Source organism: Somniosus microcephalus, chromosome 9 (genome assembly GCF_052327205.1).
Source record: "Somniosus microcephalus isolate GS21.2 chromosome 9, FLI_Smic_1.0, whole genome shotgun sequence".
In the NCBI taxonomy this organism is placed as follows: domain Eukaryota; kingdom Metazoa; phylum Chordata; class Chondrichthyes; order Squaliformes; family Somniosidae; genus Somniosus; species Somniosus microcephalus.
This window is the reverse complement of record NC_140995.1, coordinates 243,203,542-243,224,419: the sequence shown is the minus strand read 5'-3', so window position 1 is coordinate 243,224,419 and position 20,878 is coordinate 243,203,542. Positions and strand designations below refer to the sequence as shown.

General features: G+C 48.0%; 1 protein-coding gene across 1 annotated transcript in view; it reads right to left on the bottom strand.

The window, feature by feature from the left end:
- Positions 1-20,878, bottom strand: part of enah (ENAH actin regulator) — a 286,829-nt gene that overhangs the window by 87,761 nt on the left and 178,190 nt on the right. The window contains exons 7-10 of the mRNA XM_085998252.1: positions 19,025-19,353; positions 17,925-18,067; positions 11,923-11,980; positions 11,414-11,465 (exon numbers count right to left, since the gene is read on the bottom strand). Of these exons, the coding sequence (XP_085854378.1) occupies positions 11,414-11,465; positions 11,923-11,980; positions 17,925-18,067; positions 19,025-19,353 (582 nt within the window). The remainder of the gene's footprint in view (positions 1-11,413; positions 11,466-11,922; positions 11,981-17,924; positions 18,068-19,024; positions 19,354-20,878) is intronic.

Here is a 20,878-nt window from a genome sequence, read left to right as displayed (position 1 = left end):
AACTATTGCTCGAATACTGTAATGTCTTGCTTGTGCTGAATAAAGTTAAATCACTGTCTCCAATACAGGTCAACCTCGAATCATTTGGAACCAGAGTCCCTCTGGGGTCTTATAAATTGGTAAGCCAGCCAGTAGGTTGATTGACAGCCGATTCTTTTAGAAACTATTCGGTGCAGGCAAGATCCGAGGACTGGCGTGGTTAGTGCGACCTATTCAGTTAAGGATGGAAAACCTTCGAGGGGGGGGGTGTAGGTCACTGTGACGTACCAGTAGTAATAGCAACAAGTTAGCAGAAATGGCGGGCTTGACAGAAGTTGAGCAAGCCAACTGATTTAGTATCGTTTTTGACAAGTCCAGAGCAGACTCATATCAGACAGAGAGGGTCCAGAGCCAAGTGTCTCTGGGAAAGGGCGAATTAGACAAAGGGAGGTCATTGTTAGGCTATGCAGCCCATTTCTGTGTGCAGCGCGGTGAAGTAAGAGAAGGGAAATATTTAGAAGTGCAAAGAATAAGAGAAGGGGAACATTTGGTAACGCAGAAAATAATAGAGGGAAAAAGAAAGCCAGCAGCTAGAAACCAAGATTCTGGGAACTCGGCAAATGAAGGGAAGAAACAGGGAATTAGGGAATAAGCTGCTGAGACGACAGTTTAAAAGGCAGAAAAAAGAAAACGTGAAGTTGAAAGCGTCACTGAAGCTGATGGTACACGCTGCCAGCTTCTTTGCCGAGAAAAATAAAACAAGATTACTGAGTGAAAGGAACCTTAAAGGATGCTGGAATTTCAGTTGTGTGAAAGTTTTCCTGACTATGAATGTTTAAGTAGTTACAGTATTTCTTTTGTCTGAAAGTTTCTCTTTAAAAAAAAGTGTCTGTTATATTTGTTTTAGGTCCACCCACTTTTCTGTGCACAAAGCTGAAAGCCGTTTAATCTTTTGTAGTCTTATCTTGGACTTTGGAAGCATTTTTAATTGATGTCTTTCCTGCAAGCATTTGTTGATTTAAGTTTGTTAATTGTCTGCTCTACGTATATACACACACGTTATTATTTTTGAGATACTTGAGTCATGTTTTTGGTTTTTGAACTGATTTAAACTGTGAATATAGATTCTTGATAAGCAAGGGGGTGAAAGGCTATCGGGGTAGGGTGGGAATGTGGAGTAGTCAGATCAGCCATGGTCTTATTGAATGGCAGAGCAGGCTCGAGGGGCCGAGTGGCCTACTCCTGCTCCTAATTTGTATGTATGTTCGTATGTATTCTTGGGCTCACAACCGGGGAGTATCACACAAAATTTGGTACTCTTGGAGTTCATAACCCATTACAGGAATCAATATTTCTAAGTTGCGTGAATGTGTTGAGTATGTTCATTTTAATTTAACATTGTGCACCCAGAATTGGGGAAAAAAAAACTTTGAACTACAATTTAAGCTAAAAATGCTGGTGGGGAAAGGCTGAGAAAAGCAAAAACAAAAGTTCTGTTTAACAAAAGATAAGTTTCAGTCCAAGATTCAGCCTTAAAGTTACAGTTGCCATGGTGCCTGGTACTTAATTTGAAATTTCCAAAGCACTTTGATTTTATTTTTGTTTAAATTTGAAAACTAATTTTCTTCCAGTTATATTCAGTATTTTACAGTCATTTGGAAAGTCGCCTGAAGAAAAAAAAAGGATGCTGTAATTTACTGTTTTCTGTAAGCATGTGCTATTTTGTTTTGTTTTATCTGTTCTGTATCATGTTTAGCTTTTTAAAAATATTGGTCTGAATTAAATTGGAATTAATGGAGGTTGACTAACTATTAAATTGTGAAAACCCAACTTTCATTGCGACCACAGTGAAATTCTGGTTATTATTTTAAATTGTGTGAAGGTTTCTAGTTCTGGACGGGAGGCTTTCACATTGGCAGTTTTGAATTTCTTAAATGTTTCATGGTTTGAATTGGAATTTTAGGACCTTAGGGATGATTCTGCTTGTTAAACATTTTGGTTTTTTAATGTTGGAGTTGGAAACCTCTTATAAAAAATGCTAAAAAGTTTAAAAACAATTGGAGTTTAATCTAAAATGCTGTCTTCCCTGATGAAAATGTTTTATTTAAAGTTAATGACAGCTTTACTAATGATTTCTGCTGTTTTAATGGATTTTTAATTTTTAAGGAAGTTTTGAAGACTTGTAAAAAAAAAAAAGTTTCGATCGGAAAAGTTATTTTTAAATTTACGTGAAGTGACGCAATGGTGTGTGTCGGACGAGATTTTGCTTCGCCGCCTTATAAACCTGCAAAGGAGTTAACCATTTCCGCTGAGAGCTTTTTTTTTTGGTTTGCCACACAGCTTTTGTATTGCTGAATTCAATTTAAAGATATTGGACAGTATTAAATTTTAAGTTTCTTAATCTTAAATGGATAATTTCCCATGGTGACAGAAGGAATATTATGATTCTCTGTGTACTTTTGTTTTTAAATAGGTGACCATGGTTTTCCAGACCGCATGAGCATTGATGGCATAGCAAGACATCCAGCAGTTTTAAGAATGTATCTGCAGATGTCAAATATCACAGCACAGTGACGTTTTGGGCGCAAGGCTTTGCCTTTCAAAAGCTCAGACTCAGACTTCATCCATTCAGGGTCACGTGTTATTTTCCAAAACAGATAGCTCGAGAAGGGGAGATATGGAAGTTACCTTGTAAACTAATTGCGAGCACTTCCGTCTCTAATGTTAAAACACCATGTAAACCACCAAACCTGTTTCTGAAATTGGAAATAAGAAAAATTGATAAAAATAAAATTGATATGAGTTGCTGTTTCAAGCACTCAAGGAGGGAAAATCTTACTGACATTTAAGGGGAGAGTCAAATTTTCATTAAAATGAACTGGTGGAAAGCAGTCTATGTGGTTCTGCCATTGCTGTGTATTAAAGAAGAAAGTTTTTAGGGATATAAATTGAACACTGACAAAACCTGTCAGTTCAACAATTGGATTTGGGACCATTTTGAACTGATATAATAGACGCAGGCAAAATATAGTGGGTTATAAAAAATAAAATGTGTTAATAACTTAAACCAAGTGGGAATGTTTGATCTATGTTTTCTATCTTTAATACTGTATTGGACAGTAAAGTTCCTCCAGTGCTCATGAATGAGTTGGATGGTAATTGATGGGATGTTTAAAATGGAATAAGAAGTGACTTGAGATGCAAGATAGAAACAGGAAATGTTTCATTATACCACAAAATGGAATTTTCCGAACATTCTCGTGAAAGTCAGGAAAGTGCAGTTCACAATAGTAAATTGATAGCTTTCCCTTGAAGATATTTGTGCCCTTGCCTGTGAACATTGAAAGAAAACTGAATGAGATAGTCTGGCCACTATCAGAGACATTGGGACCGTGCAGTGGAAGATGAGCAAAGATCTCCAGACACCTCACGAACTTTTGATAAGATCGCCTGAAAGCCCAAGAATGGCTTGTATTGGATGGCATGTGTGGCATGATATTGGGATGTGTGTGCAGATGTGATTTGTTCCGTATGAAGCAATTAGCATGCGTAAATGCATCGTGAATTTGCACTGAAGAACGGGTCTAAGACATACTCAGTTACTTGGCAACAGGACGACATGAAATGGTTAATATGGCTTAGGAGAGTGAGGTAACTTTTAAAGCACTGACACACTGGCTGAGCCCACTGGATACAGTAAAGGCTGTGGGCCCAGACAACATCCCGGCTATCGTGCTGAAGACTTGTGCTCCAGAACTAGCCACGCCTCTAGCCAAGCTGTTCTAGTACAGCTACAACACTGGCATCTATCCGACAATGTGGTAAACTGCCCAGGTAGGTCCTGTCCACAAAAAGCAGGACAAATCCAACCCGGCCAATTACCGCCCCATCAATCTACACTCAATCATCAAAGTGATGGAAGGTGTCATTGACAGTGCTATCGAGCAGCACTTACTCAATTCAATTCAAATCGCTTTATTGGCATGACAAGGTACATCTTATGTTGCCAAAGCATCGAAAAACATTTATGGTTGAACACATAAACGCAGGTCTATCCATACAGTGTATAAACAGATATATCCCTGAGTGTATAAATATACATTCATATAATTTGTATATACTCTTTTCTTAGATTTAATGGTTGTCCCTCTGTTTATGGCAACCTGCTCGCTAATGCCCAGTTTGGGTTCCGCCAAGACCACTCGACTCCCGACCTCATTACAACCTTGGACCAAACATGGACAAAGGAGCTGGATTTCAGCGGTGAGGTGAAAGTGACTGCCTTTGACGTCAAGGCAGCATTTGACAGAGTGTGGCATCTTGGAGCCCTAGTAAAACTGAAGTCAATGGGAATCAGGGGGAAAATGCTCCACTGGCTGGAGTCATACCTAGCAGAAAGGAAGGTGGTTGTGGTGGTTGAAGGTCAATCATCACAGCCCGAGGACATCGCTGCAGGAGTTCCTCAGGGCAGTGTCCTAGGCCCAACCATCTTCAGCTGCTTCATCAAGGACCTTCCCTCCAACAGGTCAGAAATGGGGATGTTCGCTGATGACTCCACAGTGTTCAGCGCCATTCACAACTCCTCAAATAATGAAGCAGTCCATGCCCGCATGCAACAAGACCTGGACGACGTTCAGGCTTGGGCTGATAAGTGGCAGGTAACATTCGCGCCACAGAAGTGCCAGGCAATCACTATCTCCAACAAGTGAGAGTCTAACCACCGCCCCTTGACATTCAACGGTATTACCATTGCCGAATCCCCCATCAACATCCTGGGGGTAACCATTGACCAGAAACTTAACTGGACCATAAATACTGTGGCAACAAGAGCAGGTCAGAGGCTAGGTATTCTGCGGCAAGTATCTCACCTCCTGACTCCCCAAAGCCTTTCCACCATCTACAAGGCTCAAGTAAGGAATGTAATGGAATACTCTCCACTTGCTTGGATGAGTGCAGCTCCAACAACACTCAAGAAGCTCAACACCATCCAGGACAAAGCAGCCCGCTTGATTGGCACCCCATCCATCACCTTAAACATTCACTCCCTCCACCACCGGCATACCGTGGCTGCAGTGTGTACCATCTACAAGATCACAGAATCACAGAAACCCCACAGTGCAGATAGAGGCCATTTCAGCCCATCGAGCCTGCACCGACACATATCCCACCCTATCCCCGTAACCCCACGTATTTAATCCCCCTAACACTAAGGGTCAATTTATCATAGCCAATCAACCTAACCCGCACATTTTTGGACTGTGGGAGGAAACCGGAGCACCCGGAGGAAACCCACGCAAACACGGGGAGAATGTGCAAACTCCACACAGACAGTCGCCCGAGGCCGGATTCGAACCCGGGTCCCTGGCGCTGTGAGGCAACAGTGCTAACCACTATGCCACCGTGCTGCTTTTTTTTTTTTTTTCTGCACTGCAGCAACTCGCCAAGGCTTCTTCGGCAGCACCTTCAAACCCGCGACCTCTTCCACCTAGAAGGACAAGGGCAGCAGGCGCATCGGAACACCACCACCTCCAAGTCACACACACCATCATGACTTAGAAGTATATCGCCGGGTCAAAATCCTGGAACTCCCTCCCTAACAGCACTGTGGGAGTACCTTCACCACATGGACTGCAGCGGTTCAAGGCGGCGGCTCACCACCACCTTCTCAAGGGCAATTAGGGATGGGCAATAAATGCTGGCCTTGCCAGCGACGCCCACATCCCATAAACAATTTTTTTTAAATTTTATTTATTTTTTATTTTAAAAAAAAACACTCTATAGAGAAACTATCTAATTAATAAAACAATCAGGATAGAGTTAAACACACTGATACCTGTCAGAGGGATTGAAGTTGAAGCGGAGAGCGACAGAATTTGGATTGGGACAATTGAGGGCTAAGGAGAAATCATATTTAGCAATAATTATCCACAAGATGGATATGAGTAAAGTGAGTAGGGTTGCGAAGGAGTGGAAAGTTTCCGGAAATTTTCCACGGCAAGTTTAGCTTGGGAATTTTGCCCAAAAAAGCGAATGCTAGCATAATTATTTTTTTTTGTATTTTTCATTTTTTTCCCCCACAGGTCCTCTCTTAAAATTACTAACAGAGATGGAATCTTAATTATTAAGGAATTTCTTAATCAATATATGTTTATCTTTTTACTTGGCTTGTTTTAATAATTACAAGTTTTGTGTGTCTGTGAACAAATGTGTCCTGATTGGTTGGATGAGTGATTAGCTCCCTCTATTGCTGATGTAGCATCGTGCGTGCACAGGTTATGCTTCCATCACATGGAGCATCAGGAAAAATTTACTCACCCTGTTGCAATCGTGCTGATCGACTGCAGTTCGACACAGAAACGAATGCCCTTTATTTCTCTGCATAGAACAATGCCACGTTTACCGTCGGATGTGTGGAAGCATTTTACCCCAGGCATTAAAGACAGAAAGACTGTGTACATGCGCAGCTCATGGGCTCAACCTGCTCCTCAAGGACCATCATGGGTTTGAGAACCATGGAAACACTGTACAAGAGAGCCAAGCAAGTTGTTAAGTATGTCTGGGGAAAACAGGTAGTTGCAGCAACCTACAACTCCAAGCTGACAACAAAGAACAAGAACACCACACTGAAGCTGCCCAGCAACATTAGATAGTGTGGCGTTGTCATAATGTACAACAGCCTTCTGGAGGGTAAGGAGTCGCTGCAAGAAATGGCAATATCCTAGTCTGGGGATATGGAAACCACCATCAAGAAAATACTGCTGGATGATGTGTTTTGGGAGAGTGGTTAGCCGCCTTAAACTACTCCCACCAGTAGCATCTGCAATTGCTCAGATTGAAGGAGATGACGCTGTCTTGTCAGATGTTCTCAGGCTTTTTGCTGATTTAAAGGAACAAATCAGCATTGCCCTATCCACACCCCTGCTGCTCAAAGCAGAGGAGAAGGCAATTGTTCAATTCATACAGACACGTCAAGAATCTTGTGTCAAGCCGATTCATGCTGCAGCATACATGCTGGACCCAAAGCATGTTTGGAGACCAATACTTTATGGCGAACAGATCAACAGCGCTTAGAGTGTGATTTCTACCCTCTCACGCCACCTCAATCTGGACGTGGGCAAAGTTCTGGGAAGTCTGGCAAAGTTCTCTACCAAGCAAGGTCTTTGGAATGGGGACGGGATATGGGACTCATGCAAGCATATCAGTGCACATACCTGTTGGAAGGGACTTTGTGCATCTGAGGCCCTGTCACCCATTGCATCGGTGATACTCCAAATCCCACCTTCATCAGCGGCCTCTGAACGAAACTGGTCACTTTTGGGGAATACACATACAAAGGTGCGCAACAGGCTGACGAACAAGAGAGTAGAGAAACTGGTGGCTATCCAGGCGAACCTACAACTTATTGAGCCAGATACAGAAGTGTCCAACACACAGCTAGACAGTGACACAGAGGAGGAAATGGACACGTCAGAGAATCAGGAGGAGCAATGATGAGTAGAAGACTCATGAGTAGAAGACTCAAAGGGACAAAATACAGGCTAAATAAGCTGACGCTCTTTTTATTTTATTTTAGATGGGTCTTTTTTGTGGGGGTTCAATAAAGTTCAAAATTAAAACCTAAATAAAGTTTTGAAAGTCTGTTTTTATTTGTATGGAACAGTATGTCTATTTTGATGACAAAGATAATAAGGGTCAGAGACAAAAACCATCAGTGTGCAAAAAAACTCAAAATTCCCATAAATTCCCCAAATTCCCATGGAAAGTTTCCTCTTTCAAAAATTCCCGGAATTTTGCAACCCTAAAAGTGAGAGCTCGAGAATCTTTCAAGTCCATGTATTATGATTTTCTTACTCTGCACCATATGTTGCTTTAAATGTAGGTGCTTGGTCAACGTGCTAATAACTTTAGTAGACCTCCTGTAAAAGGATAACAAATAAGATTGAGTGAGGGGGTCAGAAAAGGAGCTCCTTCCCCTCAAGCCATGGATTAGTTGGTTTTTAGAATACTTGCTTTTCTATCTTCTCAGTATCTTATAATCATCAGTAATGGATTTATAATAGTGTGTAAGAATTAAATATAAAAATCTGTAATCATCAATTGTATGCAATAATAACCTGAATTATATATGACATGCAACCCTTTTGCTTATAATTAAAAGTCTGCGAGTAAGCTCTAACCAGACAACCTGGGGTGATAAAGAGGATTGCTATAGTCGAATAGTGAGGCTGTGGGTGAAAGTTGGATACGAGCCAACAGTAACGATGAGACAGAATACAGCTAGCCTGGGAACCAAGGTTAGGTGCAGTTGCCACTGTGTTGGAATGTTCTAACATCCGCAGTGAATTATAAAAACAAAGGCCAACAGCAAGGGCCGTATCTCAACCTATGGAGACATATTCCTTTTGTATTGCCATAACTACCCCAGATATGAGTCTTGGTCAGAAACAGATGGTCTAAGAGTGACATCAGACCAAAAACCTGCGTAAGCCAGGGTGCTACCAATGTGGCATCTTTATGATTGGATTTTGGGTTTGGGTGTCAGCCAGTGATTGGCTCAGGAGGACTCCATAGGTTTTGAACAAGAGTAAGGGTATAAGAAGGGGGTCTTAACAGCCACAAATTGTAGAAGATTTCAGAGACACAGTAGAAAGTTTCAGGGAGAATCAAGGAGACACCAGACAGACGAGGAGATGAGAGACAAGAGATACAGGGCGCAGCTTACTCACGGGCGCAGCTTCTACCCAGAATATAAGTGGTAATATAAGTCTCAATTATACTCTGTAAACTGCTGCTCGGATACTGTGATGTATTAAGCCTGGCTTGTGCTGAATAAAGTTAAATCACTGTCCCCAATATGGCTCAACCTTGAATCATTTGGAACAAGGGTCGCTCTGGGATCTTAAAGTAGGGCCATGGGATGTTTATAGTATTGCCATACTGTAAACATCCCATCACACACCATTGCAATCTTTGCAAGAGGCTGCTGAAGGACGGTACATTGAATGTAAACTACCAAAGGTTGATGTACGAGAAATGTAAACTTGTGTGCATCGGCTGAAGGACAGTGCTTTTGACTGGAGACTACCAAATAAAGGCAAGGCTACTTCCAGTTTGGTTAAGAGTGTATAAATATAAGCTTTTTCCTTTGTTCGAGCTGCACGAGAAGGAACGCATGTCTACGCTCTCATGTTCTGTGACTATACTCCACTTGTAAATTGCTTTTTATGCTGAAGTTAAAGAATAAAATGATTATAATCAGTAGACTGAATTCGTTAGTACTCAAGTGAACAACAGAAGGTTGTTTTAAAACAATTTTTTTTAAATTATTCGTTTATGGGATGTAGGCTTCGCTGGCAAGGCCAGCATTTATTGCCCAGACCTAATTGCCCTTGAGAAGGTGGTGTTGAGCCACCTTCTGGACTGCTGCAGTCCGTGTGGTGAAGGTACTCCCACAGTGCTGTTAGGTAGGGAGCTCCAGGATTTTGACCCAGCGAAGATGAAGGATCAGCAATATACTTCTAAGTCAGGATGGTGTGTGACTTAGAGGGGAACTTGGAGGAGGTGGTGGTGTTCCCATGCGCCTGCCGCCCTTGTTCTTCTAGGTGGAAGAGGTCGCAGGTTTGGGAGGTGCTGCCGAAGCAGCCTTGGCGAGTTGCTGCAGTGCATCTTGTAGATGGTACACACTGCAGCCACGGTGCGCCGGTGGTGGAGGGAGTGAATGTTTAAGGTGATGGATGGGGTGCCAATCAAGCGGGCTGCTTTGTCCTGGATGGTATCGAGCTTCTCTAGTATTGTTGGAGTTGCACTCATCCAGGCAAGAGGAGAGTATTCCATCACACTCCTTACTTGTGCCTTGTAGATGGTGGAAAGGCTTTGGGGAGTCAGGAGGTGAGACACTCGCCGCAGAATACCTAGCCTCTGACCTGCTCTTGTTGTCACTGTATTTATGTGGCTGGTCCAGTTAAGTTTCTGGTCAATGTGACCCCTTGGAAGTTGATGGTGGGGGATTCGGCAATGGTAATGTCATTGAATGTCAAGGGGAGGTGGTTAGACTCTCACTTGTTGGAGATAGTCATTACCTGGCACTGGCGTGGCGCGAATGTTACCCGTCACTTGTCAGCCCAAGCCTGAACGTCGTCCAGGTCTTGTTGTATGCAGGCATGGACTGCTTCATTATCTGAGGAGTTGTGAATGGCACTAAACACACTGCAGTCATCAGCAAACATCCCCACTTCTGACCTTATGTTGGAGGGAAGGTCATTGATAAAGCAGCTGAAGATGGTTGGGCCTAGGACACTGCCCTGAGGAACTCCTGCAGCAATGTCCTGGAGCTGTGATGATTGACCTTCAACCACCACAACTATCTTCCTTTGTGCTAGGTATGACTCCAGCCAGTGGAGCGCTTTCCTCCCGATTCCCATTGACTTCAGTTTTACTAGGGCTCCTTGATATCACACTCGGTCAAATGCTGCCTTGATGTCAAGGGCAGTCGCTCTCACCTCACCTCTGGAATTCAGCCCCTGTCGACATAGTGAATGTCCTTATTGCCAATATCACCCCATCATCAACAACTTGCATTTATACAGCGCCTTTAACGTAGTAAAACATCCTAAGGCGTTTCACAGGAGCAATTAACAAAATTTGACACCAAGCCATATTAGGACAGGTGATCAAAAGCTTGATCAAAGAGGTAGGTTTTAAGGAGCGTCTTAAAGTGAGGTAGAGAAGCTGAGGGAATACCAGAGCTCAGGGACTAGGCAGCTGAAGGCACGGCCGCCAATGGTGGAGCGATTAAAATTGGGGATGCGCAAGAAGCTAGAATTGGAGGAACACAGAGATCGCGGAGGGTTGTAGTGCTGGAGGAGGTTAGAGAGATAGGGAGGGACGAGGCAATGGAGGGATTTGTAAACAAGGATGAGAATTTTAAAATTGAGGCGTTGTTGCACCAGGATCCAATGTAGGTCAACGAGCACAGGGGGTGATGGGTGAACAGGACTTTGAGAGAGTTAGGATATAGGCAGCAGAGTATTGGATGACCTCAAGTTTAGAGAGGGTGCAAGATGGGAGGCTGGCCAGTCAAGCATTGGAATAGTCGAGTCTTGAGGAAACAAAGGCACGGACAAGGGTTTCAACAGCAGATGAGCTGAGACAGGGACGAAGACGGGTGATGTTACAGAGGTGGAAGCAGGCGGTCCTGGTGGTGGAGCAGGTATGGGGTCAAGCACTATTGCGGTATATCAGAGTTGCAGAACCAGTAACTCAGAACTCATTCTATTTACTTTGCAGGTAATTTTGGTGGATTTTACGAACAATGGCCTAAGTCAGTGGGTAACTGTTCAATGAGACGACACTTCTATATTGAAACCTAGGACAACTAAAAAGCTAGTGCTGGAATGAAGGCCAATAAATGCGCCAAATGGCTCTTCACACCTACCTGATGTGTTTGATGCAGTTGGGCCTTTCGTGCTAGAAGATTCAGATTCTTCCTGATGAAAGTGAATCATTCAAAGGTAAAACACACAAAAACATTGCACTGTGATTAAGCGCATTAAACTTTGGCAGGGTACACAATGAAAACGAAAATGAAAATGGAAAACGCTTAAAACAGTTCGAATTGTGACCAATTTGTACAGGTTACATAGTGTGTGGATACACAGAGCTGTGGAGTGACGAGCTCCGTATCTAATCTACAGTAATTGGATGAGGTGCTTTCTGGCAGAGCAGTTATAACCATTTGCTTGCCAATGTTCTAGCTGATAAGTTAGAGAGGACCACTGACACAGACCCGGGAACAGGCAGTCACATATTCACTAGTCACGGTTTCTATGTGAATGCATTTGGGTGGGGTGGGGTGGGGCAGAAAGAGAAGAGGGAGAAGAGTTATATGTCAGATTAAGTTGAGTAGTTGGCAGCCTGAATCCTGCAGCACAGGCCTCTACTTACGTTCTTCTCCTCTTTTGGGTCCGGCTCAGGAGCTGAACCCTTTTCAGCAATTCTTCTCCTGAGGGAAAGAAAGAAATAACCCCATTCAACTTCTACGCCTATGAAGACAAACAACAAGAGCGAGAATGAGGTGCACCGCGTGTGCGCGCACACACACGAGAGAAAGAGGAGCTATACCGGCAATCCACGAGCGAGAGCAAGGGGGGTGGAGACCGACCGACAGAGCGACCGACCGACCGACCGACAGAGCGAGCGAGCGACCGAGACCGACCGACAGCGACCGAGCGAGCGACAGCGAGCGACCGACAGCGAGCGACCGACCGAGCGACCGACCGACCGAGACCGACCGACAGCGACCGAGCGAGCGAGCGAGCGAGACCGACCGACAGCGACCGAGCGAGCGACCGACAGCGAGCGACCGAGCGAGCGAGCGACCGACCGAGCGAGCGAGCGACCGACAGAGCGAGCGAGCGACCGACCGAGCGAGCGACCGACAGAGCGAGCGAGCGACCGACAGAGCGAGCGAGCGACCGACAGAGCGAGCGAGCGACAGAGCGAGCGACCGACAGAGCGAGCGAGCGAGCGAGCGACCGACAGAGCGAGCGAGCGAGCGACCGACAGAGCGAGCGAGCGAGCGACCGACAGAGCGAGCGAGCGACAGAGCGAGCGAGCGAGCGAGCGACCGACAGAGCGAGCGAACGACAGAGCGAGCGAACGACAGAGCGAGCTGAACGACAGAGCGAGCGAGCGACCGACCGACCGACAGAGCGAGCGAACGACAGAGCGAGCGAGCGAGCGACCGACAGAGCGAGCGAGCGAGCGACCGACAGAGCGAGCGAGCGAGCGACCGACAGAGCGAGCGAGCGACCGACAGAGCGAGCGAGCGACCGACAGAGCGAGCGAGCGACCGACAGAGCGAGCGAGCGAGCGAGCGATCCGACCGACAGAGCGAGCGAGCGAGCGACCGACAGAGCGAGCGAGCGAGCGACCGACCGACAGAGCGAGCGAGCGAGCGACCGACCGACAGAGCGAGCGAGCGAGCGACCGACCGACCGACAGAGCGAGCGAGCGAGCGACCGACAGAGCGAGCGAGCGAGCGACCGACCGACAGAGCGAGCGAGCGAGCGACCGACAGAGCGAGCGAGCGAGCGACCGACAGAGCGAGCGAGCGAGCGACCGACAGAGCGAGCGAGCGAGCGACCGACAGAGCGAGCGAGCGAGCGACCGACAGAGCGAGCGAGCGAGCGACCGACAGAGCGAGCGAGCGAGCGACCGACAGAGCGAGCGACCGACCGACAGAGCGAGCGAGCGACCGACAGAGCGAGCGAGCGACCGACAGAGCGAGCGACCGACCGACAGAGCGAGCGACCGACAGAGCGAGCGACCGACAGAGCGAGCGAGCGACCGACCGACAGAGCGAGCGACCGACAGAGCGAGCGACCGACAGAGCGAGCGACCGACAGAGCGAGCGAGCGACCGACAGAGCGAGCGAGCGACCGACAGAGCGAGCGAGCGACCGACAGAGCGAGCGAGCGACCGACAGAGCGAGCGAGCGACCGACAGAGCGAGCGAGCGAGCGACCGACAGAGCGAGCGAGCGACCGACAGAGCGAGCGAGCGACCGACAGAGCGAGCGAGCGACCGACCGACAGAGCGAGCGATCCGACCGACAGAGCGAGCGACCGACCGACAGAGCGAGCGAGCGACCGACAGAGCGAGCGACCGACCGACAGAGCGAGCGACCGACCGACAGAGCGAGCGACCGACCGACAGAGCGAGCGACCGACCGACAGAGCGAGCGACCGACAGAGCGAGCGACCGACAGAGAGACCGAGAGAGAGAGAGAGACCGAAAGAGAGAGACCGAAACCCCGAGAGAGACCGAGACCGAGAGAGAGGGGGAGAGACCGAGACCGAGAGAGAGAGCGAGAGAGCCCGAGAGAGAGAGCGCACCCGAGAAAGAGAGGAGCCACCAGAGAGAGAGGATCTGCGCGCGCGGGGGGAGCCGCGAGAGCGCGCGCGGGGGGAGCCGCGAGAGCGCGCGAGGGGGGAGCCGCGAGAGAGCGCGCGAGGGGGGAGCCGCGAGAGAGCGCGCGAGGGGGGAGCCGCGAGAGCGCGCGCGAGGGGGGAGCCGCGAGAGAGCGCGCGAGGGGGGAGCCGCGAGAGAGCGCGCGAGGGGGGAGCCGCGAGAGAGCGCGCGAGGGGGGAGCCGCGAGAGAGCGCGCGAGGGGGGAGCCGCGAGAGAGCGCGCGAGGGGGGAGCCGCGAGAGAGCGCGCGAGGGGGGAGCCGCGAGAGAGCGCGCGAGGGGGGAGCCGCGAGAGAGCGCGCGAGGGGGGAGCCGCGAGAGAGCGCGCGAGGGGGGAGCCGCGAGAGAGCGCGCGAGGGGGGAGCCGCGAGAGAGCGCGCGAGGGGGGAGCCGCGAGAGAGCGCGCGAGGGGGGAGCCGCGAGAGAGCGCGCGAGGGGGGAGCCGCGAGAGAGCGCGCGAGGGGGGAGCCGCGAGAGAGCGCGCGAGGGGGGAGCCGCGAGAGAGCGCGAGAGGGGGGAGCCGCGAGAGAGCGCGAGAGGGGGGAGCCGCGAGAGAGCGCGCGAGGGGGGAGCCGCGAGAGAGCGCGCGAGGGGGGAGCCGCGAGAGAGCGCGCGAGGGGGGAGCCGCGAGAGAGCGCGCGAGGGGGGAGCCGCGAGAGAGCGCGCGAGGGGGGAGCCGCGAGAGAGCGCGCGAGGGGGGAGCCGCGAGAGAGCGCGCGAGGGGGGAGCCGCGAGAGAGCGCGCGAGGGGGGAGCCGCGAGAGAGCGCGCGAGGGGGGAGCCGCGAGAGAGCGCGCGAGGGGGGAGCCGCGAGAGAGCGCGCGAGGGGGGAGCCGCGAGAGAGCGCGCGAGGGGGGAGCCGCGAGAGAGCGCGAGAGGGGGGAGCCGCGAGAGAGCGCGAGAGGGGGGAGCCGCGAGAGAGCGCGAGAGGGGGGAGCCGCGAGAGAGCGCGAGAGGGGGGAGCCGCGAGAGAGCGCGAGAGGGGGGAGCCGCGAGAGGGGGGAGCCGCGAGAGAGCGCGAGAGGGGGGAGCCGCGAGAGAGCGCGAGAGGGGGGAGCCGCGAGAGAGCGCGAGAGGGGGGAGCCGCGAGAGAGCGCGAGAGGGGGGAGCCGAGAGAGCGCGCGAGGGGGGAGCCGAGAGAGAGCGCGCGAGGGGGGAGCCGCGAGAGCGCGCGCGAGGGGGGAGCCGCGAGAGAGCGCGCGAGGGGGGAGCCGCGAGAGAGCGCGCGAGGGGGGAGCCGCGAGAGAGCGCGCGAGGGGGGAGCCGCGAGAGAGCGCGCGAGGGGGGAGCTGCGAGAGCGCGCGCGAGGGGGGAGCCGCGAGAGAGCGCGCGAGGGGGGAGCCGCGAGAGAGCGCGCGAGGGGGGAGCCGCGAGAGGGGAGCCGCGAGAGAGCGCGCGAGGGGGGAGCCGCGAGAGAGAGAGGGGAGCCGCGAGAGAGAGAGGGGAGCCGCGAGAGAGAGAGGGGAGCCGCGAGAGAGAGAGGGGAGCCTCGAGAGAGAGAGCGGAGCCGCGCGAGCGAGACCGCTCCTCTTCATTAAATTGCATGTCATCTCCCTGCTTTTCTACTAACCTGAGGTCTTCATACAGTCCTCCTCGCTGTTTGTTAGACCCCAACAACTTGCATTTATGCAGCACCTTTAACGTAGTAAAACATCCCAAGGCGCTTCACAGGAGCATTATCAAACAAAATTTGGCACGAGCCATATAAGGAGCTATTAGGGCAGGCGACCAAAAGCTTGGTCAAAGAGGTAGGTTTTAAGGAGCATCTTAAAGGAGGAGAGGCAGAGGGGTTTCGGGATGGAATTCCAGGCAGCTTAAAGCACGGTCACTAATGGTGGAGCGATTAAAATAGGGGATGCGCAGAGATCTTGGAAGGTTGTAGGGCTGGAGGAGGTTAGAGATAGGGAGGGGCGAGGCCATGAATGGATTTGAAACCAAGGATGAGAATTTTAACCCCGTACTATAGTATTATCTGCCAAATTTCAAGATTTACCCAACTCCAAATTATTTACATATAGATAACTAAAGTGGAGCCAGCACTAACCCCAGTACACCACTTCCAACACCCAGTAACCCTAACGTTTTGTTGAAACCATGCTGCTACATAACAGAACATAAGTAGTAGGAGCAGGAATAGGCCATATGGCCCCTCGGGCCTGCTCCGCCATTCAATAGGATCATGGCTGATCTGAATCTAGACACACGTCCACTTCCCTGCCCGCTCCCCATAACCCTCAATTCCCTTATCAGCTAGGAAACTGTCTATCTCCGTTTTAAATTTATTTAATGTCGCAGCTTCCACAGCTCTCTGGGGTAGCAAATTCCATAGATTTACTACCCTCTGAGTGAAGAAGTTTCTCCTCATCTCAGTTTTGAAACGGCAGCCCCTTATTCTTAGATTATGCCCCCTAGTTCTAGTCTCACCCATCAGTGGAAACATCCTCCCTGCATCCACCCGATCAAGTCCCCTCACAATCTTATATGTTTCGATAAGATCGCCTCTCATTCTTCTGAACTCCAATGAGTAGAGGCCCAACCTACTCAACCTTTCCTCATACGTCAACCCCCTCATCTCTGGAATCAACCGAGTGAACCTTCTCTGAACTGCCTCGAAAGCAAGTATATCTTTTCTTGAATATGGAAACCAAAACTGCACGCAGTATTCCAGGTGTGGCCTCACCAGTACCCTGTATAACTGAAGCAAGACTTCCCTGCTTTTATACTCCATCCCCCTTGCAATAAAAGCCAAGATTCCATTGGCCTTCCTGATCACCTGCTGCACCTGCATACTAACCTTCTGTGTTTCATGCACCAGGACCCCCAGATCCCTTTGTACTGTAGCACTTTGCAGTTTCTTCCCATTTAGATAATAACTTGCCGTTTGATTTTTTCTGTCAAAGTGCATAACCTTACACTTTCCAACGTTATATTCCATCTGCCAAATCTCTGCCCACTCACTTAGCCTGTCTATGTCCTTTTGCAGGTTTTTTATGTCACCCTCACTCACTGCTTTCCCTCCCATCTTTGTATCGTCGGCAAACTTGGATACGTTGCACCTGGTCCCCTCCTCCAAATCGTTATAGATTGTAAAGAGTTGGGGTCCCAGCACTGACCCCTGCGGAACACCACTAGTTACTGATTGCCAACCCGAGAATGAACCATTTATCTCAACTCTCTGTTTTCTGTTAGATAGCCAATTTTCCACCCATGCCAGTATATTACCCCCAATCCTGTGATTTTTTAATCTTGTGCAGTAATCTTTTGTGTGGCACCTTGTCAAATGCCTTTTGGAAGTCCAAATACACCACATCCACTGGTTCCCCTTTATCCACCCTGTTTGTTACGTCCTCAAAGAATTCGAGCAAATTTGTCAAACATGACTTCCCCTTCATAAAACCATGCTGACTCTCGCCGATTAAATTATGCTTATCCAAATGTCCTGTTACTGCTTCCTTAATAATGGACTCCAACATTTTACCAACATTTCCTTTTATATCATACATCTGAATTTTTGATAAACTTTGCGAGACACCTTTTCAAACACCATCAAAATCCATATACACTACCTCATCTGCGATCCCTTTAGCTATCCAGTTGGTCTCTTCCTCAAAATTTGTTCCACACTTGCCTTGTGCTGGTTGTCCTGGATTGGCCCATGCATTCCTAATGCTCACTAATTTTATCCCCAATTTTGGATTTCACGAGTTTGGGCAGAATTGATTTGACACCTGGAATGGATTGGTAGCTAGTTCAGGACAAACTGACTCTATTGCTGCACTAAAAAAAGGAAGTGGATCAATTCTTGATTCAACAGGAAGTAAAGGGATAAAGGAGAGGTACAAAGAAGAAGAAAAAAATATAGGCAGACCTGGTCCTGAATGTCAGAATGAACCAGATGCACTAAATGCCTTTTCTGACTGTTGCATCTTTTATATTAATTGTCATCCACCCCAACCATAAGTATTAGTCAAAACTCACCTCCTGGCCAGCAGGGCACTCATTTCTTCCATCAGACCAGTACCTCCTATAGAAATCGGGGCTCCATTACCCCGTGAAGACTCAGTTTTAGGAGTAGAGACTGAGCTAATGCTGCCCGTCGCTGAACTTGAAGCCTCGTCAGTCTGTAGAACAAATTAAAATGATAGTAACCTCTTCACTATAAAAATCACAGACACCTGACCCATATCCACCGTCTGAGACAAGATGTCAGTAGCCTTCTGTTGCACGATTTGCTCCAACTGGCAAAAAATAAACTATGAAGCCCTCTCTGCCAACAAAGCCACTGACTCAGGCTGGGTAAAGTATAACAGGGGTATGTAGCTTTCCAACACTTCATCCAAATGACCACACTTCATTCTGAACCTGGAGAGTTAGTGTCAGTAAGGAATTCAAATATTATTTTAAAATTCTCCATTAAGACTAAATCTCCAACTGATAAAGGAAAGGAAGGGGCTTCCATTTATATAGCACCTTTCATGACCTCAAGACATACCAAAGCGTTTTACAGCCAATTAAGTACTTTTTGAAGTGTAGTCACTGTTGTAATGTAGGAAGCATGACACCCAGTGTGCCCACATAAAGGTGCCACAAATAGCAGTGATTCATGACCAGATAATCTTTTTTAATTATGTTGCTTAAGAACTAAATATTGGCCAGGAGACTAAGGAGAACTCCCCTGCTCTTCTTCAAATCGTGTCATGGGATCTTTTACATCCTCCTGAATGGGCAGGCGGGGCTTCGATTTAACGTCTCATCTGTATGATGGCACCTCCGAAAGTGCAACCCACTCTCAGTACTGCACTGCAGTGTCAGCCTGGATTATGTGCTCGTCTTGAGTGGCACTTGAACCCAAGACCTCTGACTCGGAGGTGCAATTGTTACAACTGAGCCACAGCTGACACCTTCAGCCAAGGATGACTCCTTGAAGAGATGCTCACAGTTTAACTTTAACTCTTACATTTTATTGAAAGCATTTCTTTACTTGCTGACCATCACACAGAGAAGATTACTAGATTGTACTGGTTAATACAGTGAATGGGTTGAAGTTGGAGAATTAACCCTATATGACTTGCACTTACCCGTCCCACTTTTCTGAGTTTAGCTCCAGCCAGCGCAGCTGCCAGTCCTGTCAGTGGGCGATCATCTTCAGCCACGGATGATGAAAAACCTGAGGAGGGAAGAGGTGGGGCAGGAGGGGGAGGTGGAACAGGAGGTAGGGCTTGCCCTGGAAGGGGCGGTGGTGGTCCAGGTGGTGGAGGGGGTCCTGACACTGGCAGTGGAGGAGCAGGTGGTGGACCTGGTGGCAACAGTGGTCCTGATGCTGGTGGTTGCGATGGTCCAGGAGGAAGAGGGGGTGCGGGTGGAGGAACTGGTGGTCCTTGGACAACATCACTTGTTGGGGCAATACCTGGTTGACAGAATAAAACAGATCAAAACATATCAAACCCAGTACAAAATTACTTTGAGTTTGTACATTCCTTGAGAAAACAAAATAAAGATAAATAACTATCACATCTGTATCTGTGTGCACTTAAGCTACTCTTACAGAAATCTATGCGAGATGACCACAGGGATAAGATAGGGCCTCTAAAAAAAAACACAAGACCTCTCGATACATGTTATATAATTGGAAAATAGCCAAAGAAATACTTAAAACATATTTGGAAACAAATGATATGGGGAAAAAGCCGTTAACCTACTTTAATTGTTAAGAATAAATCATGGAATACATTGATTAAAATTAGCCTCAGTCCATTCTTTATCGCCTTTATTCTCACCCGTCACTTCAATCACAAGTTCTCTATTTTCTCTTTTGCTCTCCTTCATGTGGCTGAAATGTTGCGTCTTAATCACACGACTGACATTGATTTATTGGGATTTACCAACAGTCGTGGTATTGCAGTCGACCAGTAATTTGTTAAGCTTCATTTGTCAAAAAAAATTTAACTGCGGTGATGTGAACTACCTCAAGAGCACAAACACAATAGTTACAGATGAAGGCGGCCATTCGGCCCATCTAAATTCTTCCATTCAGAAAAATTCCCAAACGCAGCATCTAATTGTTACTGAAATGATTCCAAGGTTTTTGCCTCTGCTATTTCTGGAAGCCAATTCCATGTGTTAATCATCCTCTATGAGAAGAGAACCTTCCACTATCAATCTTCAATTTATCTTTTACAGTTTGTTTCCTTGTCCTACTTTCACAATTTAATCCAAAGTAACCTCTCAGATTTACCTTTTCCATTTCCTTAACTCTTGCTTAAGAACAAACTTGAATTCATATAGTGCCTTTCACGACCTCAGGATGTCCCAAAGTGCTTTACAGTCAACTAAGTACTTTTGAAGTGTAGTCACAAACTCAGACACTCTTTCCAGGCTGAAAAGTACAAGTTACTTCAGTCATTCATAACTCAGACCTTCGACACCAGATATAAGCCTCATGGCTCTTCTCTCCACTGCTTCCAGTCCTTGAATGTCTTGGCAATGAGAAATTGATGCAGTATTCAGGTGCGATAACTGTATAATCTGAACATGATTTCTTCTGATTTGTATTCTAATTTTGGCTTAAGTCGTTCAACATTCTACTGGTTTTGTGGATTGCTGCTCTGCATTGGCTGTGCAAGTTTAGTGTCGAGTCTACTAAGATTCCGAGGTCTCTTCCAGCTTCATCCTTGGTTGTTACAACACCATTCACAAAGTACATGCATCACCTATTTTTTCTTCTGATGTACAGTACTTCAGACTTGTCTGCATTAAATTCCATCTGCTACTGTTCTGTCCAGATGACATCCACCCGAGGATGCTTAAAGAGATGCAACATGTGCTTTGCAAGCCCCTTACTCATATCACTTATAGCTTGTTAGAGCCGGAGAGTGTTCCCTTGGACTGGAACAATGCTCATGTAGTTCTGAATTTCAAAAATTTCAACAAGG